The sequence below is a fragment of the Hevea brasiliensis genome, chromosome 12, assembly GCF_030052815.1.
Source record: "Hevea brasiliensis isolate MT/VB/25A 57/8 chromosome 12, ASM3005281v1, whole genome shotgun sequence".
Lineage (NCBI taxonomy): Eukaryota > Viridiplantae > Streptophyta > Magnoliopsida > Malpighiales > Euphorbiaceae > Hevea > Hevea brasiliensis.
Window position 1 is genome coordinate 32,083,834 of NC_079504.1, and position 19,244 is coordinate 32,103,077.

A 19,244-nucleotide genomic window follows, 5' to 3' on the forward strand; every position below is an offset into this window, starting at 1 on the left:
TTTCCAACGAAGAAAAGATGGAAGAGAGAGATGAAAAGGATTCATCTAAAAAGAAATTGGGGAGTTGGATAATAATTAAATTATTAATTTGTTTATCTAATTAATTTATCTCTAAAAATTTTCTTTTAAATTTAAAAATAATAACTTATCAAAATTAATATTTAGAATTTTTAGTTTTATCACCAATTTTAAAAATAAATTAAATATTAAAGTCATATTCTTCTAACACAAAAATTTATCTCCATTTATTTTATTCTTATAGAGTCATAATTTTTATTAGTTACTATTTATTATAATAATTATAAAATATTATTTTAAATATTAATTAGTTTAAAAATATTTTTAAACACAATTAAACTTTTAAAATTTAATTTAATTTTTCTATGACACTATAATTTTTCACTGTAAACTCTAAATGAAAGTCTTTAAAAATTAATCTACTATTGACAGGTAAAAAAAAAAAAAATACTACAATAAATGTTGACACAATCTATAAATTTTTTTATTAAAATTTTCATAATTATTTAAATTTAATAAAATATATAATTTATAAAAAAATAATGAATCTTGATTATTGTTTAATAGTAGTGTAATTTATAAATTTTTATTAATTATAATACTTAAACAACTATTTACGCTTTGATCCTTTCATTTCTAATCTTGTGGCTGCCCCTGAATTCAAACTTAATTAATGCAGCTGAGGGCCAGTGGTTGAGGCATTTAAAATATTTGGAGGAATTAATTTTAGTGAACATATTTGGAAGAATAAAGACATGTGATTTGAATGCAGCCAAAAATGTTGACCTAGGAAAGAGAACTCTTAAGGAAAGTGGAATATGGACACAGATGCTGCACAGAAAGCAGTAAAAGCAGCAGCTAGCTGAGAAATCAAGAAATGAACACAGCTTGTTGTCCTGACAATTTTTAAACTCTCCTGACGGATTTTGGTGAATCATATGTTTTGAATATTGAGAACAACATAGCAGCTTCGAAGGTTATTATCCTTGGAATTTTTTCTTTTACCAGCTTGGTTATTAATAGCTATGATACGACTTCCATATCATTGAGCTAAAAAGCTCGTTGATTTTCTTCCATATTCATTAGACTATAAAACATAACCACTAACCAGTGGTGTATTTATCACATATACTAATACTAGTGGTATTTATATAATTTTGGATCTGCCCTTGTGCTAGTTATGACAGCATTCTTCATGAGGTCAAGAGAATTTTGAAGATCATCACAGAGTTGATGTGGATCAGGAATTATGTTCTCATCCACTGATAAAATGATTTTCATCTTGTTTGCATAACTCACTACATGAATTATCAGCGCCTGTAACATAATAATAATAATAATAATAATAATAATAATAATAATAATAATAATCATCATCATCATCATGGAAATCAAAATTAAATCTGCTTAAAGAATGAGATAATGGTACTTACAGTAGGTAGTCCATAAACACTGAGTGCTATAAATGTCACAGGATGACCAAAGTAAGATATTTCTTCTTCTGGACCAGGTACATTTGAAAAGTACAGAGTGATTCGACTTGGACAGCTTGATAACTGCTCATAATTAGTAAAAATAAAATAAAATAATATTTTTTAATCAATTTCTTAACAGTTAATTTTGTTTCGACTTGAATAATATCATTTAACTCAGATGAAAATTGCACCAAAATATTAATATGAAAAAGAAAATAAAATAATTTGTCGTCCTTTCACTGTGTAAGTGAGAAATGTACGTACTTTAGTAGTGAGATATTTGGGAAAAAACCTGGCCAACTTGGCCACGAAATAAGAGAATTTAGCTTCAAGACTAGCTTTCTTTCTGTCCCCAGAAACCTTGGCGTCACGTACATGACATAGTGGATCATCTTGTAATGCAATTTTCAAGGGAAACAACACAAATCCAATATGGTTGCCCCACCTGGCTTTACTATCCCTTCTCACCATATCATCAAAAGCCTATTTTCAATTTAATTATAAAATTTTAATGGATATATATTAGTCAACAATTAATAATAAATAATCATAAAAAGAATACTATTTGATAAAATTAAAAGTATGGAGTTATAGTAACAACACTCACTTGGATGCCTGCAGACGGTCTTAGGTTCACGGAAAGAGTTGCTCTAAGACGAATGTTGTTGGGAAGATTATTGTTATTCCCTTCAACACCTTGATTATCTTTTTTATCTTCACCTGCCATACAGGAATGTAATTAATGTTGAAAAAATAATTTGTAATTTCCTATATATGTCTAGGTTCATTTGTCTTTTAGTTTTTTTTTGGTGATTAAATATAATTAATGTAATAGTTCAAAGTATGTGTCTTTTTGGGTTTCTTGGATGGTTCATGAATGGATGTTAACTTAGGTTCATGTAATTAGAACTTGAGGGGTTGCCTAAACTCCTATACATATCCCTTGTACTTGAAAGTTAATATGTGTGGAATACAAAATAGTGTTTTCTCTCCTCTTTCTTTTCCAACAAAGTGGTATTAGAGTCTCTTTCTTTAATCTTGAACAATTTGAGAAATGGCTAGCAGTGGTCTTCTTTCTTTTCAATTCCCTCACCTTACAAAAGAAAATTATGAGAGTTGGTGTATTCATATGAAAGCCTTGCTTGGGTCACAAGATGTGTGGGATATTGTTGATAAAGGCATTACTTCACCTGAAGATGAAGCATCGTTATTTCAAAAAGAGAAGGATGCTTTAGCAAGAGCAATGAAGAAGGATCAACAAGCCCTTGCTCTCATCCATCAAGGTTTGGATGAATCTATATTCTTGAAGGTGGCTGATGCTAGTAATGCAAAAGAAGCTTGGGAGATTTTGAAAAATTCTCTCCAAGGAGTTGATAGAGTGAAGAAGGTACGACTCCAAATGTTAAGAGGTGAATTTGAAGCATTGTGAATGAAGGATGTTGAATCCATTTCGGATTTTTACACAAGGATGAAGTCTATAGTGAGCCAATTGAAGAGAATTGGTGAGAAGGTAGAAGATGTTCATGTGGTAGAGAAAATTCTTCAATCTTTGACACCAAAATTTGATTATGTGGTGTGTGCCATTGAAGAATCAAAAGATTTAGACTCCATGACAATTGAGGAGTTAGAGGGGTCTTTGCAAGCTCATGAAGACAAAATGAAGAGAAGACAAGAAGAGCCTTTAGAGCAAATCCCCAAAACCAAGGTTTCTTTGAATGATGATGGAAGCCAAAGAGGAAGAGGTAGAGAACGCGGTCGTGGTCGTGGTCAAGTACCTAAAAGAAGAAGCAATCAAGATCATGCCAACAATAAAGATAAAAGCCAACAATCAAGTAAAGGTAGTGGAAGAGGAAGAGGAAGAGGCAGAGGCAACTATTATAGATCAAATGAAAGAAGGTTTGAAAAGTCTAACATTGAATGTTACAATTGTCACAATTATGGTCATTATTCTTGGGAATGTCATGGCATTTCAAATGATAGGGAGGAGAAAGTCAATCTTGTTAATGATAAATAAGATGGAAAGGAATCAAGCTTGTTGCTAGCACTCAAAGATGGAGATCATGATGACCATAGTTTGTGGTACTTGGATAATGGAGCAAGCAATCACATGTGTGGCTATAAGGAAAAATTTGTGAAACTTGATGAGAAGATCAATGGAAATGTTTCTTTTGGAGACTCTTCAAAAGTACAAATTCAAGGGAGAGGTACAATTCTAATTTCTTCAAAGGATGGTGGGCATGTACTTATTACCAATGTTTATTATGTGCCAAAATTGAAGAGTAATATTTTGAGTTTGTGTCAACTTCTTGAAAAAGGGCATGAGATTCACATGAAAGATTGTTATCGTTGGCTTAGAGATCAAAGTGCTAATTTGATTGCTAAGGTGCACATGTCAAAGAATAGAATGTTTGTGTTGAATCTCAAGACTATTGAAGCAAGATGCTTAAAGGCTAGTGTGAAAGATGAAGCATGGCGTTGGCATTTGAGGTTTGGCCATTTAAACTTTATCGCACTCAAGGTGATGGGAAAAGAAAAGATGGTGAAGGGGATGCCTTTGATCAACCATCCAAATCAATTGTGTGAAACATGCCTAGTTGGGAAGCATTCAAGAAGGAGTTTTCCAAAAGAAGCCACTACAAGAGCATCCAAGCCGCTCTAACTTGTGCATGCTGATATTTATGGGCCAATTAATCCACCTTCATTTAGTAAAAACAAATATTTCCTACTTTTTATTGATGATTATAGCAGGAAGACTTGGGTTTATTTTTTGAAGCAAAAGTCGGATGCATTTGTTGCTTTTAAAAATTTTAAGGCACTTTTAAAAAAAGATAGTGGCTATGAGATTAAATCTTTGAGAACCGATAGAGGAGGCGAATTCACTTTCAAAGAATTCCATAATTTTTATGAATCTCATGGAATTCATAGTCCTTTAACAGTTCCAAGATCACTACAACAAAATGGTGTTGCAGAGAGGAAAAATAAAACAATTATTAACATGGCTAGATGTATGTTAAAAGCCAAATGTATGCCCAAGGAATTTTGGGCCGAAGCTATCTCTTGTGCAGTATATTTGTCCAACAGATCTCCAATAAGAAGTGTGAAAGACAAGACTCCCTAAGAAGTATGGAGTAAAAAGAAGCCTTGTGTCGATCATTTGCGAGTTTTTGGAAGCGTTGCACATGCTCATGTTCCACAACAAGAGAGATCCAAGCTTAATGATCAAAGTGTCAAGCATGTCTTCATTGGCTATGATGCAAATTCAAAAGGCTACAAATTATACAACCCTAGTAATGGCAAGATTGTGGTGAGTAGAGATGTAGAATTTGATGAAGAAGCGGCTTGGAAATGGGAGCAATAAGAAGGTGTCTCTGATTTCTTTCCATACTTTGGAGAAGAAGATCAAGAGACCATGGCGCCTTTGCAAGAGACAACTCCACCTCCTTCTCCAAATCATGTTACATCACCCACCTCAAGAAAGTTTAAGTGAAAGGACACAAAAGATGAAGAGCATTCTAGAACTTTATGATGAAACCGAAGAGATCATTAACTTTGATATAAATGATTTGTTTTGTTTTTTCCTTGATAGTGGGCCCATGAATTTTGATGAAGCCATGAGAGATAGAAAATAGAGACAAGCCATTGAAGAATAGATCAATTCCATAAAGAAAACAACACGTGGAAGCTAACAACTCTTCCTAAAGGACATGAAGTTATTGGCATCAAATGAGTGTACAAGGCAAAGAAGAATTCTCAAGAAGAGGTGGAAAGATACAAGGCAAGTCTTGTCGTTAAAGGATACAAGCAAAAGCATGGAGTTGATTATGAAGAGGTGTTTGCACCAATTGCACGCATGGAGACTATTCGTTTTCTCATAGCTATTTCAGCACAAATAAGTGAAAAATCTTTCAACTTGATGTGAAGTTGGCTTTTCTCAATGGCTATCTTGAAGAGGAGGTTTATGTAGAACAACCATTGGGTTTCGTGGTTGAAAGGCATGAAGATAAAGTGTTGAGATTAAAGAAAGCTTTGTATGGGCTAAAATAAGCACCTAGAGCATGGAATAGCTGGATTGACAAGTACTTTCAAGATAGTGGGTTTGTACGTTGTCTTCATGAATATGCTCTTTATGTGAAGCTACATGCTAATGGTGATATTTTAATTGTTTGTCTATATGTGGATGATCTCATTTTCACGGGCAACAATTCAAATTTGTTTGAAGAATTCAAGAAAACAATGACTCTTGAATTTGAGATTACCGACATTGGCCTCACAACTTACTATTTAGGCCTAGAGGTGAAGCAAATGGAAGATGGCATTTTTATTTCTTAAGAAGGATATGCAAAGAAAATTTTGGAGAAATTAAAAATGGTTGACTGCAATCCTGTGAACACGCCTATGGAATGTAGAGTTAAGTTGTCAAAGTTCAATAGTGGGGAAAAGATAGATTCCACTCTCTTTAAAAGTCTTGTGGGAAGCTTGAGATACTTGACATTCTCAAGACCCAATATTCTCTTTGCAGTTGGGTTAGTAAGTCATTTTATGGAAGATCCTGTCTCCTTTCACATGAATGTTGCTAAAAGAATTCTACGTTACCTTAAAGGTACTATTGATTTTGGGTTATTTTATTCTTCATCTAATGAGTTCAAGTTTGTGGGATTTTGTGATAGTAATTTTGCTGGAGATGTTGATGATAGAAAAAGTACAACTAGTTTTGTATTTTTTATGGGTGATTGTGCAATTACATGGAGTTTTAAAAAGCAATCCATTGTTACATTGCCAACTTGTGAATCGGAATATGTCGCGGTAACTTCTTATACTTGTCATGCTATTTGGCTTAGAAGATTGTTAAAAGAGCTTTATTTAACTCAAGAGGGAGCCACAGAGATTTGTATTGATAATAAGTCCGCACAAGCTCTTACTAAAAATCCGGTGTTTCATGATCGAAGTAAGCATATAGATAAAAGGTATCATTTTATTAGAGAATGCATTGCTAAAAAGGAAGTAGAGCTCAAGTATGTGAAGTCTCAAGATCAAATTGCGGATATCTTTAACAAGCCACTCAAGTTTGAGGTTTTTCAAAGATTACGTGCTAATCTTGGAGTGAAAAAGAAAATTGCAAATTAAGAGAGAGTGTTGAAAAAATAATTTGCAATTTCCTATATATGTCTAGGTTCATTTGTCTTTTAGTTTTTTTTTTTGTGATTAAATATTGTTGACCCCGTGTAGCTCAAAATGAGCATTGATTTTGATGATAACAAAACTCAAAGAGAATCTATCTAACCTAACTTTAAAGTGATGTGTAGATTCTTTATCTTATTCCTAAAGTATCTTTGAAGATTGCATCTAAGGAGAAAGGATACTCAAAGGCATTTCAAGACAAATCCAAAATGAGAAAAGAACAAGACTATGGAAGCCAAGACTCAAAGAAAAGGTATGAAAGGCATAGTGTTAGAGATTGAGTCTTAGGTCTTTTGTGAAAAGAATGGATGAGAATTTAGTCATATGGAGCTCAAAAATGAAATTTTATTTTCTGATTACTTTTTCTCATCATGACCTTGGACACTACTATTGGAACATTTTTTTAAGGTCTAAATCATTTTACATTGCAAGTTGAGACATGCAGCTGTTGACTTAGTTTGCTAACTGGTTTGCCAAAATTTTTAGTTTGCTAATGTGTTTGCTAAAAACGTTAGTTTACTAACCAGTTTACTGACTGCTACCAAAACTTCATTAGTTTGCTAATTGATCAGAGCTGCTCAACTTCGCACAAAAGGACAAAATAACGGCCATTTTGTCTTGGACAGTGTGTATAACGTTCCAAAAAGGTTTCAAATGGTCTAAAATGATTTGGGACTATAAATACACCTTCTTTATTTCATTTACACTTGATGAAAGCTTACATTTGAACTCCAACTTTGATTTTTCATTATTGCTTTCATTCAAGAGCTTTAAAGATTTTGAGCTACCATTGGCAAATCAAATCATCTCTTCTTTATAGTTTGATTTGTATTGAGTAAGAGTGAGTATTGAAACATTAAATTGCATTTAAGAGAGGTTGTACAAGCACCTATTGCAACTTGAGAGAGTAAGTGCTTGAGGTAGCACTTGGGAAGGTTTCAAGCTACCTTGGTAAAAGCTTGGTGTTGAAAAGTTGTAAAGGGCTTTTGGTCTCTTGCATTCAAAAGAGTAAATAGTGGAGAGAAGACTCAAAGAGGGTTCTTTGAGAGAGTGGATGTAGGCTAGTTAAGCCGAACCACTATAAAAATCATTGTGTTTGATCTCTCTAACCTTGACCTCCTTATTTTTGTGCAATTTAGATTTTACTTTTTATACTCGATATTGAATATTGGTTGAATTGATTGAATTGATAAATTTCAGTGAGTTGAGAAATTAGTTGTATATTGTATGATGCATATTTTGTTAGATATTGCTATAAATATTGATTGAGGCTTGAATTGCAACTTAGGAACACATTGTTGAAACACATATTACTTGCATTTTATATAGAGGAGCACCTAGTTGAACAAAGCCACAATTTTTCATTAGGCTACAAGCAAGAGCCGAAAAATTGTTAAAGTCCAATTCACCCCCCTCTTGGACTATTTTGGGACAATAAATTGGTATCAGAGCTTGTCTCTCTTGCTTAGGGTGTTACAACCTTAGAGTAATCCATAATGGCTGGTTCATCTAGCAATACTGTCGGTATACCCACACCATTAGCTGAAGGCTACTCAATCACTAGACCACCACTCTTCAATGGCACTAATTACTCATTTTGGAAAGTAAGAATGAGAAATTTCATACAATCTGTAGATATTGATGCATGGAGAATTATTAAAAATGGTCCACATGTTCCTCAAAAGAATGGTCCAGGAACTACAAAAGTTCCAAAACTTGAAGATGAATATGATGACAATGATTGGAAGAAAATTTCTATAAATGCTAAAGCTATTAATATTTTGCATTGCTCACTTGACCTTAATGAATACAATCGTGTTTCAGGATGTCAATCTGCTAAGGAAATTTGGGATAAGCTTGAAGTCACTTATGAAGGAACTGATGTCGTCAAAGAGTCCAAAGCAAACCTTCTTATTCGAGATTATGAGCTATTTGAAATGAAGCCAGGAGAATCAATTGCGGATATGAGTACAAGGTTTACCGATCTTGTAAATCTTCTCAAAGCACTTGGTAAAAGATTTGAGGAAGCTGAACTTGTGAAGAAAATTCTTAGATCACTTCCAAAATCTTGGGAAGCAAAGACTACAGTTATCCAAGATACCAAGGATTTTAAAACATTCACTTATGATGAACTCATTGGATCTCTCATTGCACATGAGATGGTATATAAGAAAGATGAAGTTGAAGATGAGCAGAAAAAGAAGAAAAGCATTGCTCTTAAGTCAAACAAAGATGAAGATAAGAAGAAAGGAGTTGCATTCAAAGCTGACTCAAGTGACAACTCAAGTGCTTCAAGTGATGATGATGATGAAATGGCTATGCTTGCAAGAAAATTTAAAAGAGCTTTCAAGAAGGGAGGAAGCAAATACAAGAAATTCTTGAAAAAGTATACTCCCAAGGATAAACATTTCAGAGATTCAAAAGAAGAAATTGTATGTTATGAGTGTCACAAACCTGGACATATCAAGCCCAAATGTCCATTACTCAAAAAGAAGAAAGGAAAAGAAGATAGGAGCAAGAAAGCTATGAAAGTAGTATGGAGCAACAGTGAAGAATCTTCAAATGATGAATCAAGTGACAAAGAGACTGCTCTTCTTTGTATGATGGCACTTGAAGAGAAAGTCAAGAGTTCACAAAAGGAAGAAGAAAGTGACAATGAGGTAAATTCTTATGAATCTCCTAATGTAGAAGAACTTGAACTTGCATTTGCTAGAGTATATGATGAGTATAGAAATTACAAGAGAAAATGCACGAAAATGAATTTAGAGATTGAATCATTGAGATCACAAAATATTGCCATGTCCAATGTGTATAAAGAAAATGAATTTTACAAAGGACAAATTACCTTGTTTAAATAACTAGATTTAGAGTTGAAAATCTCAAAAGAAACATGTGAAATGCTCATTGAGAAAAATAAAGTTCTTGAAGCTAAAGTAGAGTCTTTGACAAATGATTTGGCAAAATTTACAAAAGGAAAAGAAACTCTAGATGTACTTCTTGGAAACTAAAGAATTTCAAATGAAAAGTATGGAATTGGTTTTGATGGTTTCATGAACTATGACAAGTACAAGAATTATCTCATTAAAGCATCTACATCATCCTTGCCTAATGTTACATGTTATTATTGCAATAAAAGAGGTCATATGATTAGTTCTTGTGCATTTAGGAAAGGTCATCTTAAGGTAAAGAAGGCATGGGTACCAAAGAGAACCTTACTTAAGGTCACTAACCCCCAAGGACCCAAAGTTGCTTGGGTACCTAAAGCTCAGTGATTAAATTTCAGGTTTGTTTCAAAGGGATGAAGGAAAGTGATAAATGGTATATAGATAGTGGTTGTTCAAAGCACATGACAGGTGAAAAGGACAAGTTTTCAGAAATTACCATGAAAGATGGAGGATATGTAAAATTTGGAGATAAAGGGAAAGGAAAAATAATTGGAAATGGCACAATTGGAACCAAACCTTGTATTGAAGATGTATCACTTGTTGAAGGGTTGAAATACAACTTGCTAAGTGTAAGCCAACTCTGTGATAAAGGTTTTGAGGTAAAGTTTACTTCTTCTCTATGTACAATCAATAACTTAGATAATGATACATTGTTCATTGCCAATAGATCTAATAATGTTTACTTGCTTGACATGAATAATTTTGAAACTAATCATGATACATGTCTAGTATCTCTTGATAACACTAGTTATTTGTGGCATAGAAGACTGGGTCATGCAAGCATGCATACACTCTCAAAATTGTCTAAGAAAGAAATTGTTAATGGTCTTCCTAAGATTAATTATGAAAATGAATTTCAATGTAGAGCATGTGCACTAGGAAAGCTTACTAGAGCATCTTTTAAATCTAAAAATATTGTGTCAACCACTAGGCCATTAGAATTGCTTCATCTTGATTTGTTTGGACTGTAACTCCTACTAGTCTTGGTGGAAAGTCATATGCTTTAGTTATTGTTGATGACTATTCAAGATATACATGGACATTTTTCCTTGCTCACAAAGATGAAACTTTTGAAAAATTCACCTCTTTTAGTAAAATGATTCAAAATGAAAAAGGCTTTTGCGTCTCATCTATAAGAAGTGACCATGGAACTGAATTTGAAAATCATTTATTTGAGAAGTATTGTGATAAACATGGAATCAATCATAATTTTTCAGCTCCTAGAACATCACAACAAAATGGAGTTGTAGAAAGGAAAAATAGGACTTTGCAAGAAATGACTAGAACTATGTTGAGTGAAAATAATTTGCCAAAGTACTTTTGGGCTGAAGCTGTTAATACATCTTGCTATGTGTTGAATAGAGTTTTGATTAGACCAATTTTGAAAAAGACCCCCTATGAGCTGTGGAAAGGAAGAAAACCAAATATCTCATATTTCAAAGCATTTGGTTGTAAGTGCTATATTTTAAATAACAAGAAGGATAACTTAAAGAAATTTGATGCTAAATCCGATGAAGGAATCTTTCTTGGGTATTCAACAAAGAGTAAAGCCTATAGAGTGTTCAATAGAAGAACAGTAGTTATTGAGAAAACTATTCATGTTTTGTTTGATGAGACTAACCCTCCTATCAGAAAGAAAAATGCTTGTGATGATAATAATGAGCAGGTTTTTGGAAAAGAAAATATAATATCAAGTCAAGAAATGGAACAAATTGATGACAAAGATGAAGAAACTCAAGGAGAAACTACAATAGATGTCCATGATGCCAATGAAGATCAAATCAATGAAGAAATGCCAAATTTGGAAGAATTACAAGTAAATGAGCCCCAACATGAAGATTTACCTAAAGAATGGAGATTCCATAGAAATCATCCCCAAGAAGACATTATTGATGATCCATCTCAAAGGATGATGACTAGAGCACAATTGAGAAGATATTTTGGTAATGTTGCTTTTGTTTCACAAATTGAACCTAAATGCTTTGAAGATGCTCAAAATGATGAAAGTTGGATTCTTGCCATGCAAGAAGAACTAAATCAATTTGAAAGAAATAAAGTTTGGAATTTAGTGCCTAAGCCAAAAGATCATTCAATTATTGGTACTAAATGGGTTTTTAGAAACAAAATGGATGAAAAAGGCAATGTTGTTAGAAATAAAGCTAGACTAGTGGCTCAAGGCTACAACCAAGAGGAAGGAATTGATTTTGATGAAACCTTTGCTCCGGTTGCTAGAATTGAAGCTATTAGAATGTTGTGTGCCTTTGCATGTTACAAGGATTTTATGCTTTATCAAATGGATGTCAAGAGTGCATTTTTAAATGGTTATATTGATGAGGAAGTGTATGTTGCACAACCTCCAGGCTTTGAAAATCATGAGCATCCAAATCATGTTTATAAACTTACTAAAGCTTTATATGGTTTAAAACAAGCTCCTAGAGCATGGTATGAAAGGCTTAGTAAATTCCTTTTACAAAATGATTTTCAAAGAGGCAAAGTGGATACAACACTTTTTGTTAAGAAGCATCATAATGATATGCTCATTGTGCAAATTTATGTTGATGATATAATTTTTGGTGCTACTAATGAATCTCTTTGCAAGAAATTTTCTAAGATTATGCAGAATGAATTTGAAATGAGCATGATGGGTGAGCTCACATTCTTCCTTGGACTTCAAATTAAGCAAATGAAAGATGGCATCTTCATAAATCAATCAAAGTACATCAAGGATATGCTAAAGAAATTTAAGATGGAAGATTTGAAGAGCATGGGCACTCCTATGAGTTCAACAATTAAAATGGACAATGATGAAAAAGGTAATGAAGTGGATACCGAGCTTTATAGAGGTATGATTGGCTCTCTTTTGTATCTTACTGCATCTAGACCAGACATACACTTTAGTGTTTGCTTGTGTGCAAGATTTCAATCATGTCCAAAAGAATCCCATCTAAGTGCAGTTAAAAGGATATTTAGATATCTCATTGGCACATACTCAATTGGTTTATGGTATCCAAAATGTGAATCATTTAATCTTGTTGGTTATAGTGATTCTGATTTTGCTGGAAGTAGACTGGATAGAAAAAGTACTTCAGGTACTTGTCAATTTCTTGGTCTTGCACTAGTTTCTTGGCACAGTAAGAAACAAACTTCAGTAGCTTTATCTACAGCTGAGGCAGAATATATAGCTGCTGGTAGTTGTGTTGCTCAAATCTTATGGATGAAACAACAATTGGAAGATTTTGGTTTAAAATATAATCTTGTTCCAATTAGGTGTGACAACACAAGTGCCATAAACTTGATCAAAAATCCAGTCCAACATTCAAGAACAAAACATATTGAGATCAGACATCATTTTATTAGAGATCATGTTCAAAATGGAAATATCAAAATAGAGTTTGTTGCCTCTGAAAATCAACTTGCTGACATTTTTACAAAACCTCTTAATGAAGAAACCTTTTGTAGAATTAGAAGGGAAATTGGTATGTGTGAACCACTTGCTTGAAATTGAAGTCATAATAATTTCATGTTTCTACATTTTATTCAATGTGTGTGTGATCTGCTATGATATAAGTTTGCTAAGAAATCTCTAAAGAATATTAGCTAACTTGTTTGTGTACTCGAGAAATTAGCTTACTAAGTTGTATGCTAATATTGCTTGACTAAAATTAGTTTGCTATATCGTGTACTGTTCAAATCTCAAACCAAAAGGTGATTGTGCTTGAAATTCTCTGCGTGTCCAGCAATGCATTTATCTTTTCACATTTGATATCACATTCTCAGTGCTGTGTCAGACATGTAGAAATATTTATTTGTGCATATAAAGATAGATAGACTTGTTTGAAATAAAAAAAAAAAGGGGGAAAGAAAACAGGTTCAGATAAAGTACAGTGAAACAGAAAAGCGCGGGACTCAAGAGAACTTAAATCCTCTGCCACACGAAACCGTCACCCTCTCTCCTCTGCATCGGTTCACGACACCATACCTCTAAATCAAACCCATTTTCCTTTCGGCAAAATATACCCAAACCTATCAGACCCCTCGTCTCGCCTTTCTTCTCCTCTCTTTACACACCGAAAAACCAGTGTTCAAATTGACCATTTTTTTTATCAATGGCTCGTGCTAAACGCAAGTCTCCTGTTGCTGCGGCTGCTTCGTCTTCCTCATCAGCCTCCGACGATATCCCTGTCGCTACATTACGAAAGAAATTGAAAGGGAAGAAAAACTTACCTGCATCGAAATCAGCTAGTGAGTCTTCCGACCCATCCAAGGCTGTCGAACCCACTATATCGATGCCAGAAAAGAAAAAGAAGCGACAAAAGCAAGGGATTGATACCCAACGCAAAATGCGCACCGTCAAATCTTCGGGCTCAGTGGATAAAGCGCTGCTAGATTGCAAATTTATCAAATGGGAATACTTTAATCAGGTAAACTTTCAATTCAAAGAGCTTTTTGAGTTTCAAGGTTGGATGGATGTCTGTGAATGTACAAATGCATATTACCCTAGACTTGTTCAAGATTTTTATAAGACTTTAAGAACAGTTGATGATGAGGACAAATTTGAGGTGTTTTTGAATGACAGTGTATATGGTGTCTCTGTTGAATTGATAGCTACGGCTTTAAACTTGCCTAATGATGGAAATAAAATTTCCACACATAAGGATGTTGCTAGGGTGGCAGGCTTTAATTTGGTTGAGTTTGACAACGAAGTGTTCCCTGCTAACACTGCCACAAATGAAAAGTCTACTAGCACAAAAGCTTTCCAACATATCAAAATCATTCACAGTATGGTGAACTACATTTTCTGTCCTAAATCTGGTAGCTATGGTTATTTGAGCCACCTGGACATGTGATGTGGCACATTGTTAACAAGGTAAGGATGAATTTGGCTTATTTGATTTTCAAGAACATGTGCAAAGCTTATGGGATTGGAAAACTGCCTTATGCACATCTCTTGACTGCTGTGTTTAAAGAGCTAAATGTAAATGTCTCTAAGGAAAGCTCTAGGACTGATTTGATTGTGCTTAGAGAAATACACTCTGACACTGATGGAAGAAAGAAAAGGTTTAAAAAGGGTGGTTCTTCCTCCGCTAAGGTTGGTTCAGATTCTACAAGTGAATTTTTTAGTGAGATTCAAGGGCTAAAAGCTGCTGTTAATGATCAATTCAGTTCAACCCATCAGTCCATTGAACTTTTGAGAAAATTTGTGGATGTGGTTGACTACAAAGTGAGTCACTTACTTACTCAAAATGAGGAATTAAAAAGGCTAATTGTGGAATTAAGGTTGAGGCCGCTACTCAAGTCTCTGCTCATAGTACTGGTAAGGGTAAGTGTAATAAGGTTGGTGAGTCTCCAGCTGCTGTGGCACATGAAAGTGACCAAGTAGCTGAACCAGAGCTTGAACCTGCAGTAGAAGCCCCTGTTGAGCATGCTAGTGACCAGGTCATTGAACCTGAAATTGGTCCTGCAACTGTTGTACCTACTGAATATGATGGAAAAAAAGGTTGTAGAACCTGAAGGTGAGCTACCTGTTGAACCTCCGAGTGCACCACCTGTTGAAACTGCTACTGCCCCTACGCAGTAGAAGGAAGCTTCTCTCAAGGATCACCAAGAGAGTGCTCCAACTCAACTATCTGCAGTTGCTACCCCTGCAGCCAAGAAAGGGAGAAAAAGAACTAAATCAACTGTGTCAAATCCATACCAGTCCCTAGTTGCTGCTCTTCAACCACCATCTGATGAAGATGAGCCCCCTGCTGCTAAACCCACCAGGAAGAAGTTGGTGCCTTCCAAATCCACTCGCAAAAGCAAAAGACTAAAATGATTCCCATCTAATCTGGATTTTTAGTTTCCTATATGCAATTTTAGTTTACTAGTCTGTTTGCTACTATTGGTTTTTAGTTTGCTACTGTTTACCTTACTGCATTTAAGTTTGGCCTAACATGATTCTTTTTGGGTTATTTTCTCCTGTTTCCTTTTTGATTGATGACAACAAGGGGGAGAATAGGATGGATATGGATATGTGAATATGTGTTTGTACTTGTGTTGATGGACATGGATATGTGTTGATACTTGTGTTGATGGATATGGATATGTAAACATGTGTTTATAGGATGGATATGAATGTGTTGATACTTGTGTTGATGGACATGGATATGTGTTGATACTTGTGTTGATGGATATGGATATGTGAACATGTGTTTATAGGATGGATATGAATGTGTTGATACTTGTGTTGATGGATATGTGTTTATACTTGTGACAAATGGAAATGCTTTTTGAGAATATTGTGAACATGCTTTATAGCATAAACTCAGGGGGAGCTTATGTACAGAAAATAGATTTCTTGGAAATTATGTGCATATATTTAGGGGGAGCATTTTCGGCATACTATACTTGGATTTACATACTCACATAAACTTTCACACACTTTCATTTTTTATTGTTGATTCAATTGAGTTTTGTCATCATCAAAAAGGGGGAGATTGTTGACCCCGTGTAGCTCAAAATGAGCATTGATTTTGATGATAACAAAACTCAAAGAGAATCTATCTAACCTAACTTTAAAGTGATGTGTAGATTCTTTGTCTTATTCCTAAAGTATCTTTGAAGTTGCATCTAAGGAGAAAGGATACTCAAAGGCATTTCAAGACAAATCCAAAATGAGAAAAGAACAAGACTATGGAAGCCAAGACTCAAAGAAAAGGTATGAAAGGCATAGTGTTAGAGATTGAGTCTTAGGTCTTTTGTGAAAAGAATGGATGAGAATTTAGTCATATGGAGCTCAAAAATGAAATTTTATTTTCTGATTACTTTTTCTCATCATGACCTTGGACACTACTATTGGAACATTTTTTTAAGGTCTAAATCATTTTACATTGCAAGTTGAGACATGCAGCTGTTGACTTAGTTTGCTAACTGGTTTGCCAAAATTTTTAGTTTGCTAATGTGTTTGCTAAAAATGTTAGTTTACTAACCAGTTTACTGACTGCTACCAAAACTTCATTAGTTTGCTAATTGATCAGAGCTGCTCAACTTCGCACAAAAGGACAAAATAATGGTCATTTTGTCTTGGGCAGTGTGTATAACGTTCCAAAAAGGTTTCAAACGGTCTAAAATGATTTGCGACTATAAATACACCTTCTTTATTTCATTTACATTTGATGAAAACTTACATTTGAATTCCAACTTTGATTTTTCATTATTGCTTTCATTCAAGAGCTTTAAAGATTTTGAGCTACCATTAGCAAATCAACTCATCTCTTCTTTATAGTTTGATTTGTATTGAGTAAGAGTGAGTATTGAAACATTAAATTGCATTTAAGAGAGGTTGTACAAGCACCTATTGAAGCTTGAGAGAGTAAGTGCTTGAGGTAGCACTTGGGAAGGTTTCAAGCTACCTTGGTAAAAGCTTGGTGTTGAAAAGTTATAAAGGCTTTTGGTCTCTTGCCTTCAAAAGAGCAAATAGTGGAGAGAAGACTCAAAGAGAGTTCTTTGAGAGAGTGGATGTAGGCTAGTTAAGCCGAACCAATACAAAAATCGTTGTGTTTGATCTCTCTAACCTTGACCTCCTTATTTTTGTGCAATTTAGATTTTACTTTTTATACTCGATATTGAATATTGGTTGAATTGATTGAATTGATAAATTTGAGGACATATTGAGTGAGTTGAGAAATTAGTTGTATATTGTATGATGCATGTTTTGTTAGATATTGCTATAAATATTGATTGAGGCTTGAATTGCAACTTAGGAACACATTGTTGAAACACATATTACTTTCATTTTATATAGAGGAGCACCTAGTTGAACAAAATCACAATTTTTCATTAGGCTACAAGCAAGAGCCAAAAAATTGTTAAAGTCCAATTCACTCCCCTCTTGGACTATTTTGGGACAACAAATATAATTAATGTAATTGTTCAAAGTATGTGTCTTTTTGAGTTTCTTGGATGGTTCATGAATGGATATTAATTTAGGTTAATGTAATTAGAACTTGAGGGGTTGCCTAAACTCGTATATATGTTCCCTGTACTTGAAAGTTAATATGTGTGGAATACAAAATAGTATTTTCTCTCCTCTTTCTTTTCCAAAAATTAATATGCTTGAGGTAATTTAATCCAAATTAATAATACCTAATGATGAATCCTAGAAGAAAATTTATCTAGACATCGACTAAATAGTGTTGTGCACCATGAAAGCTACTTTTTATGGGTAAAACTATTTTTTATGGGCTAAGTCACTCTATATGAGTTAAACCAAATAACTTTTTTTATCATTCTCCTCCTATTTATAGTATTAATTAGTCACTCAATTCTAATTTAATTAAGAATTTACTCAATTTAGAAATAACACAAAATTAAGAAAATGTCTTCTATATCAACTTGAATTTTGAGTCATAAATTTAACACAGAATTTATACAAAAATTTTCAAATTAATCAGTTGCCATTGCCATTGTATATATATACTTACCATACTTCCTATTGAGATAGCAAGACAAACCCGCTTGTGTGATTGCTACCATCACATCATTGATCGTCTGTAAAAACAAGAACGGGCAAAAGACAGAATAAAGAGTTTGCTGTGTTGCCAAAGTGGGTAAAGTTTTGTGTTTTGCGACTTACTGTGCCCATGGCATTCTTCACAAACTTTACATCATCCAAACAGATTGTTCTATGAACAAACCTTCTATGAGTAGGTTCGAGCGGCAATGTACTTTTAAGAGGCGTTTTAGTGTCCTCCAAGAAGAAAATTGTCCCCAGAGACAGCAGTACATCAACGAAAGTATTCCAACACAGCAACACCAGCCACCATAGCTTCAGCAAAAATTCCAAAAACCCTCCAGAGTTACACGGATTCCTTCTTTTTATTGTTGGGATGGTTGGAGGTGCCTCAGGATCAGATGCTTTGCGAGAGCAAGAAAGTAAAAGAGACATGAGGGAAATGCCATCGCCATGGGAATGGTGGATGCGAATAATGCTAGTAGATTCGGCTTCAGAGGTTTTAACGTTGAGAAGGTGAACATCCCACAAAGGTATGGACTTATTAATTGTGGTTTTGCTAAGATTGGAAGCGTAATCTTCCACAAACTTATCAGGAGACTCCATGTTTGGATCAAGCACTGGAACTCTTACATGGTTATCCAAGTTCACCTCTGTTTTGACCCATCTGATCTGCCCATCATTTTCCACAGCCTGCACATCAACAAGGTAGCCCAAAATTTACGCGCTCAGTAGGTCCCAGATTTGATAAAAAGAGTTTCCATAATTATCAAATATTCAAGAATTTTTTTTATTAATTATCTGTGAAATATATATATATATATATTACCTGCAGACTAGAGAAACGAGGATACCTGCAGACTAGAGAAGCGAGGATGCTTTAGTAAAGAATGTTGCAAGCTGGCTTTGAAAACAAGAGGGTTGATTGGGGTGTTAAACCCCATGATGATGATGATGTAGACATCCTCGGAGTAAGGTTGATGAAAGAGGCGAGCAATTGGACTCAAGGGTTGGCCATCCTCTCTATCTTCATTTGATACTCGAATTGGTCCAAGGCCTTCCATTTCCATAGTGTTGTTGGTGAAGAGAGACGAGTGGAAAGAGTAGAGCGATTTGAGAGAGAAATTTTTTTTTCTT

At 34.3% G+C, this 19,244-nt stretch overlaps 1 protein-coding gene across 1 annotated transcript; it reads right to left on the reverse strand.

Moving 5' to 3' along the window:
* Positions 1–950: 950 nt before the first annotated feature.
* On the reverse strand, positions 951–19,244 carry LOC110631589 (wax ester synthase/diacylglycerol acyltransferase 11-like). Its single transcript, XM_021779463.2, has 7 exons — positions 18,962–19,244; positions 18,231–18,800; positions 18,079–18,145; positions 2,101–2,213; positions 1,758–1,976; positions 1,452–1,574; positions 951–1,335 (listed from the first exon to the last, which is right to left on the reverse strand). Exons 1-7 carry the CDS (start codon positions 19,175–19,177, stop codon positions 1,156–1,158), a joined length of 1,488 nt encoding a protein of 495 aa, XP_021635155.2. The 5' UTR covers positions 19,178–19,244; the 3' UTR covers positions 951–1,155.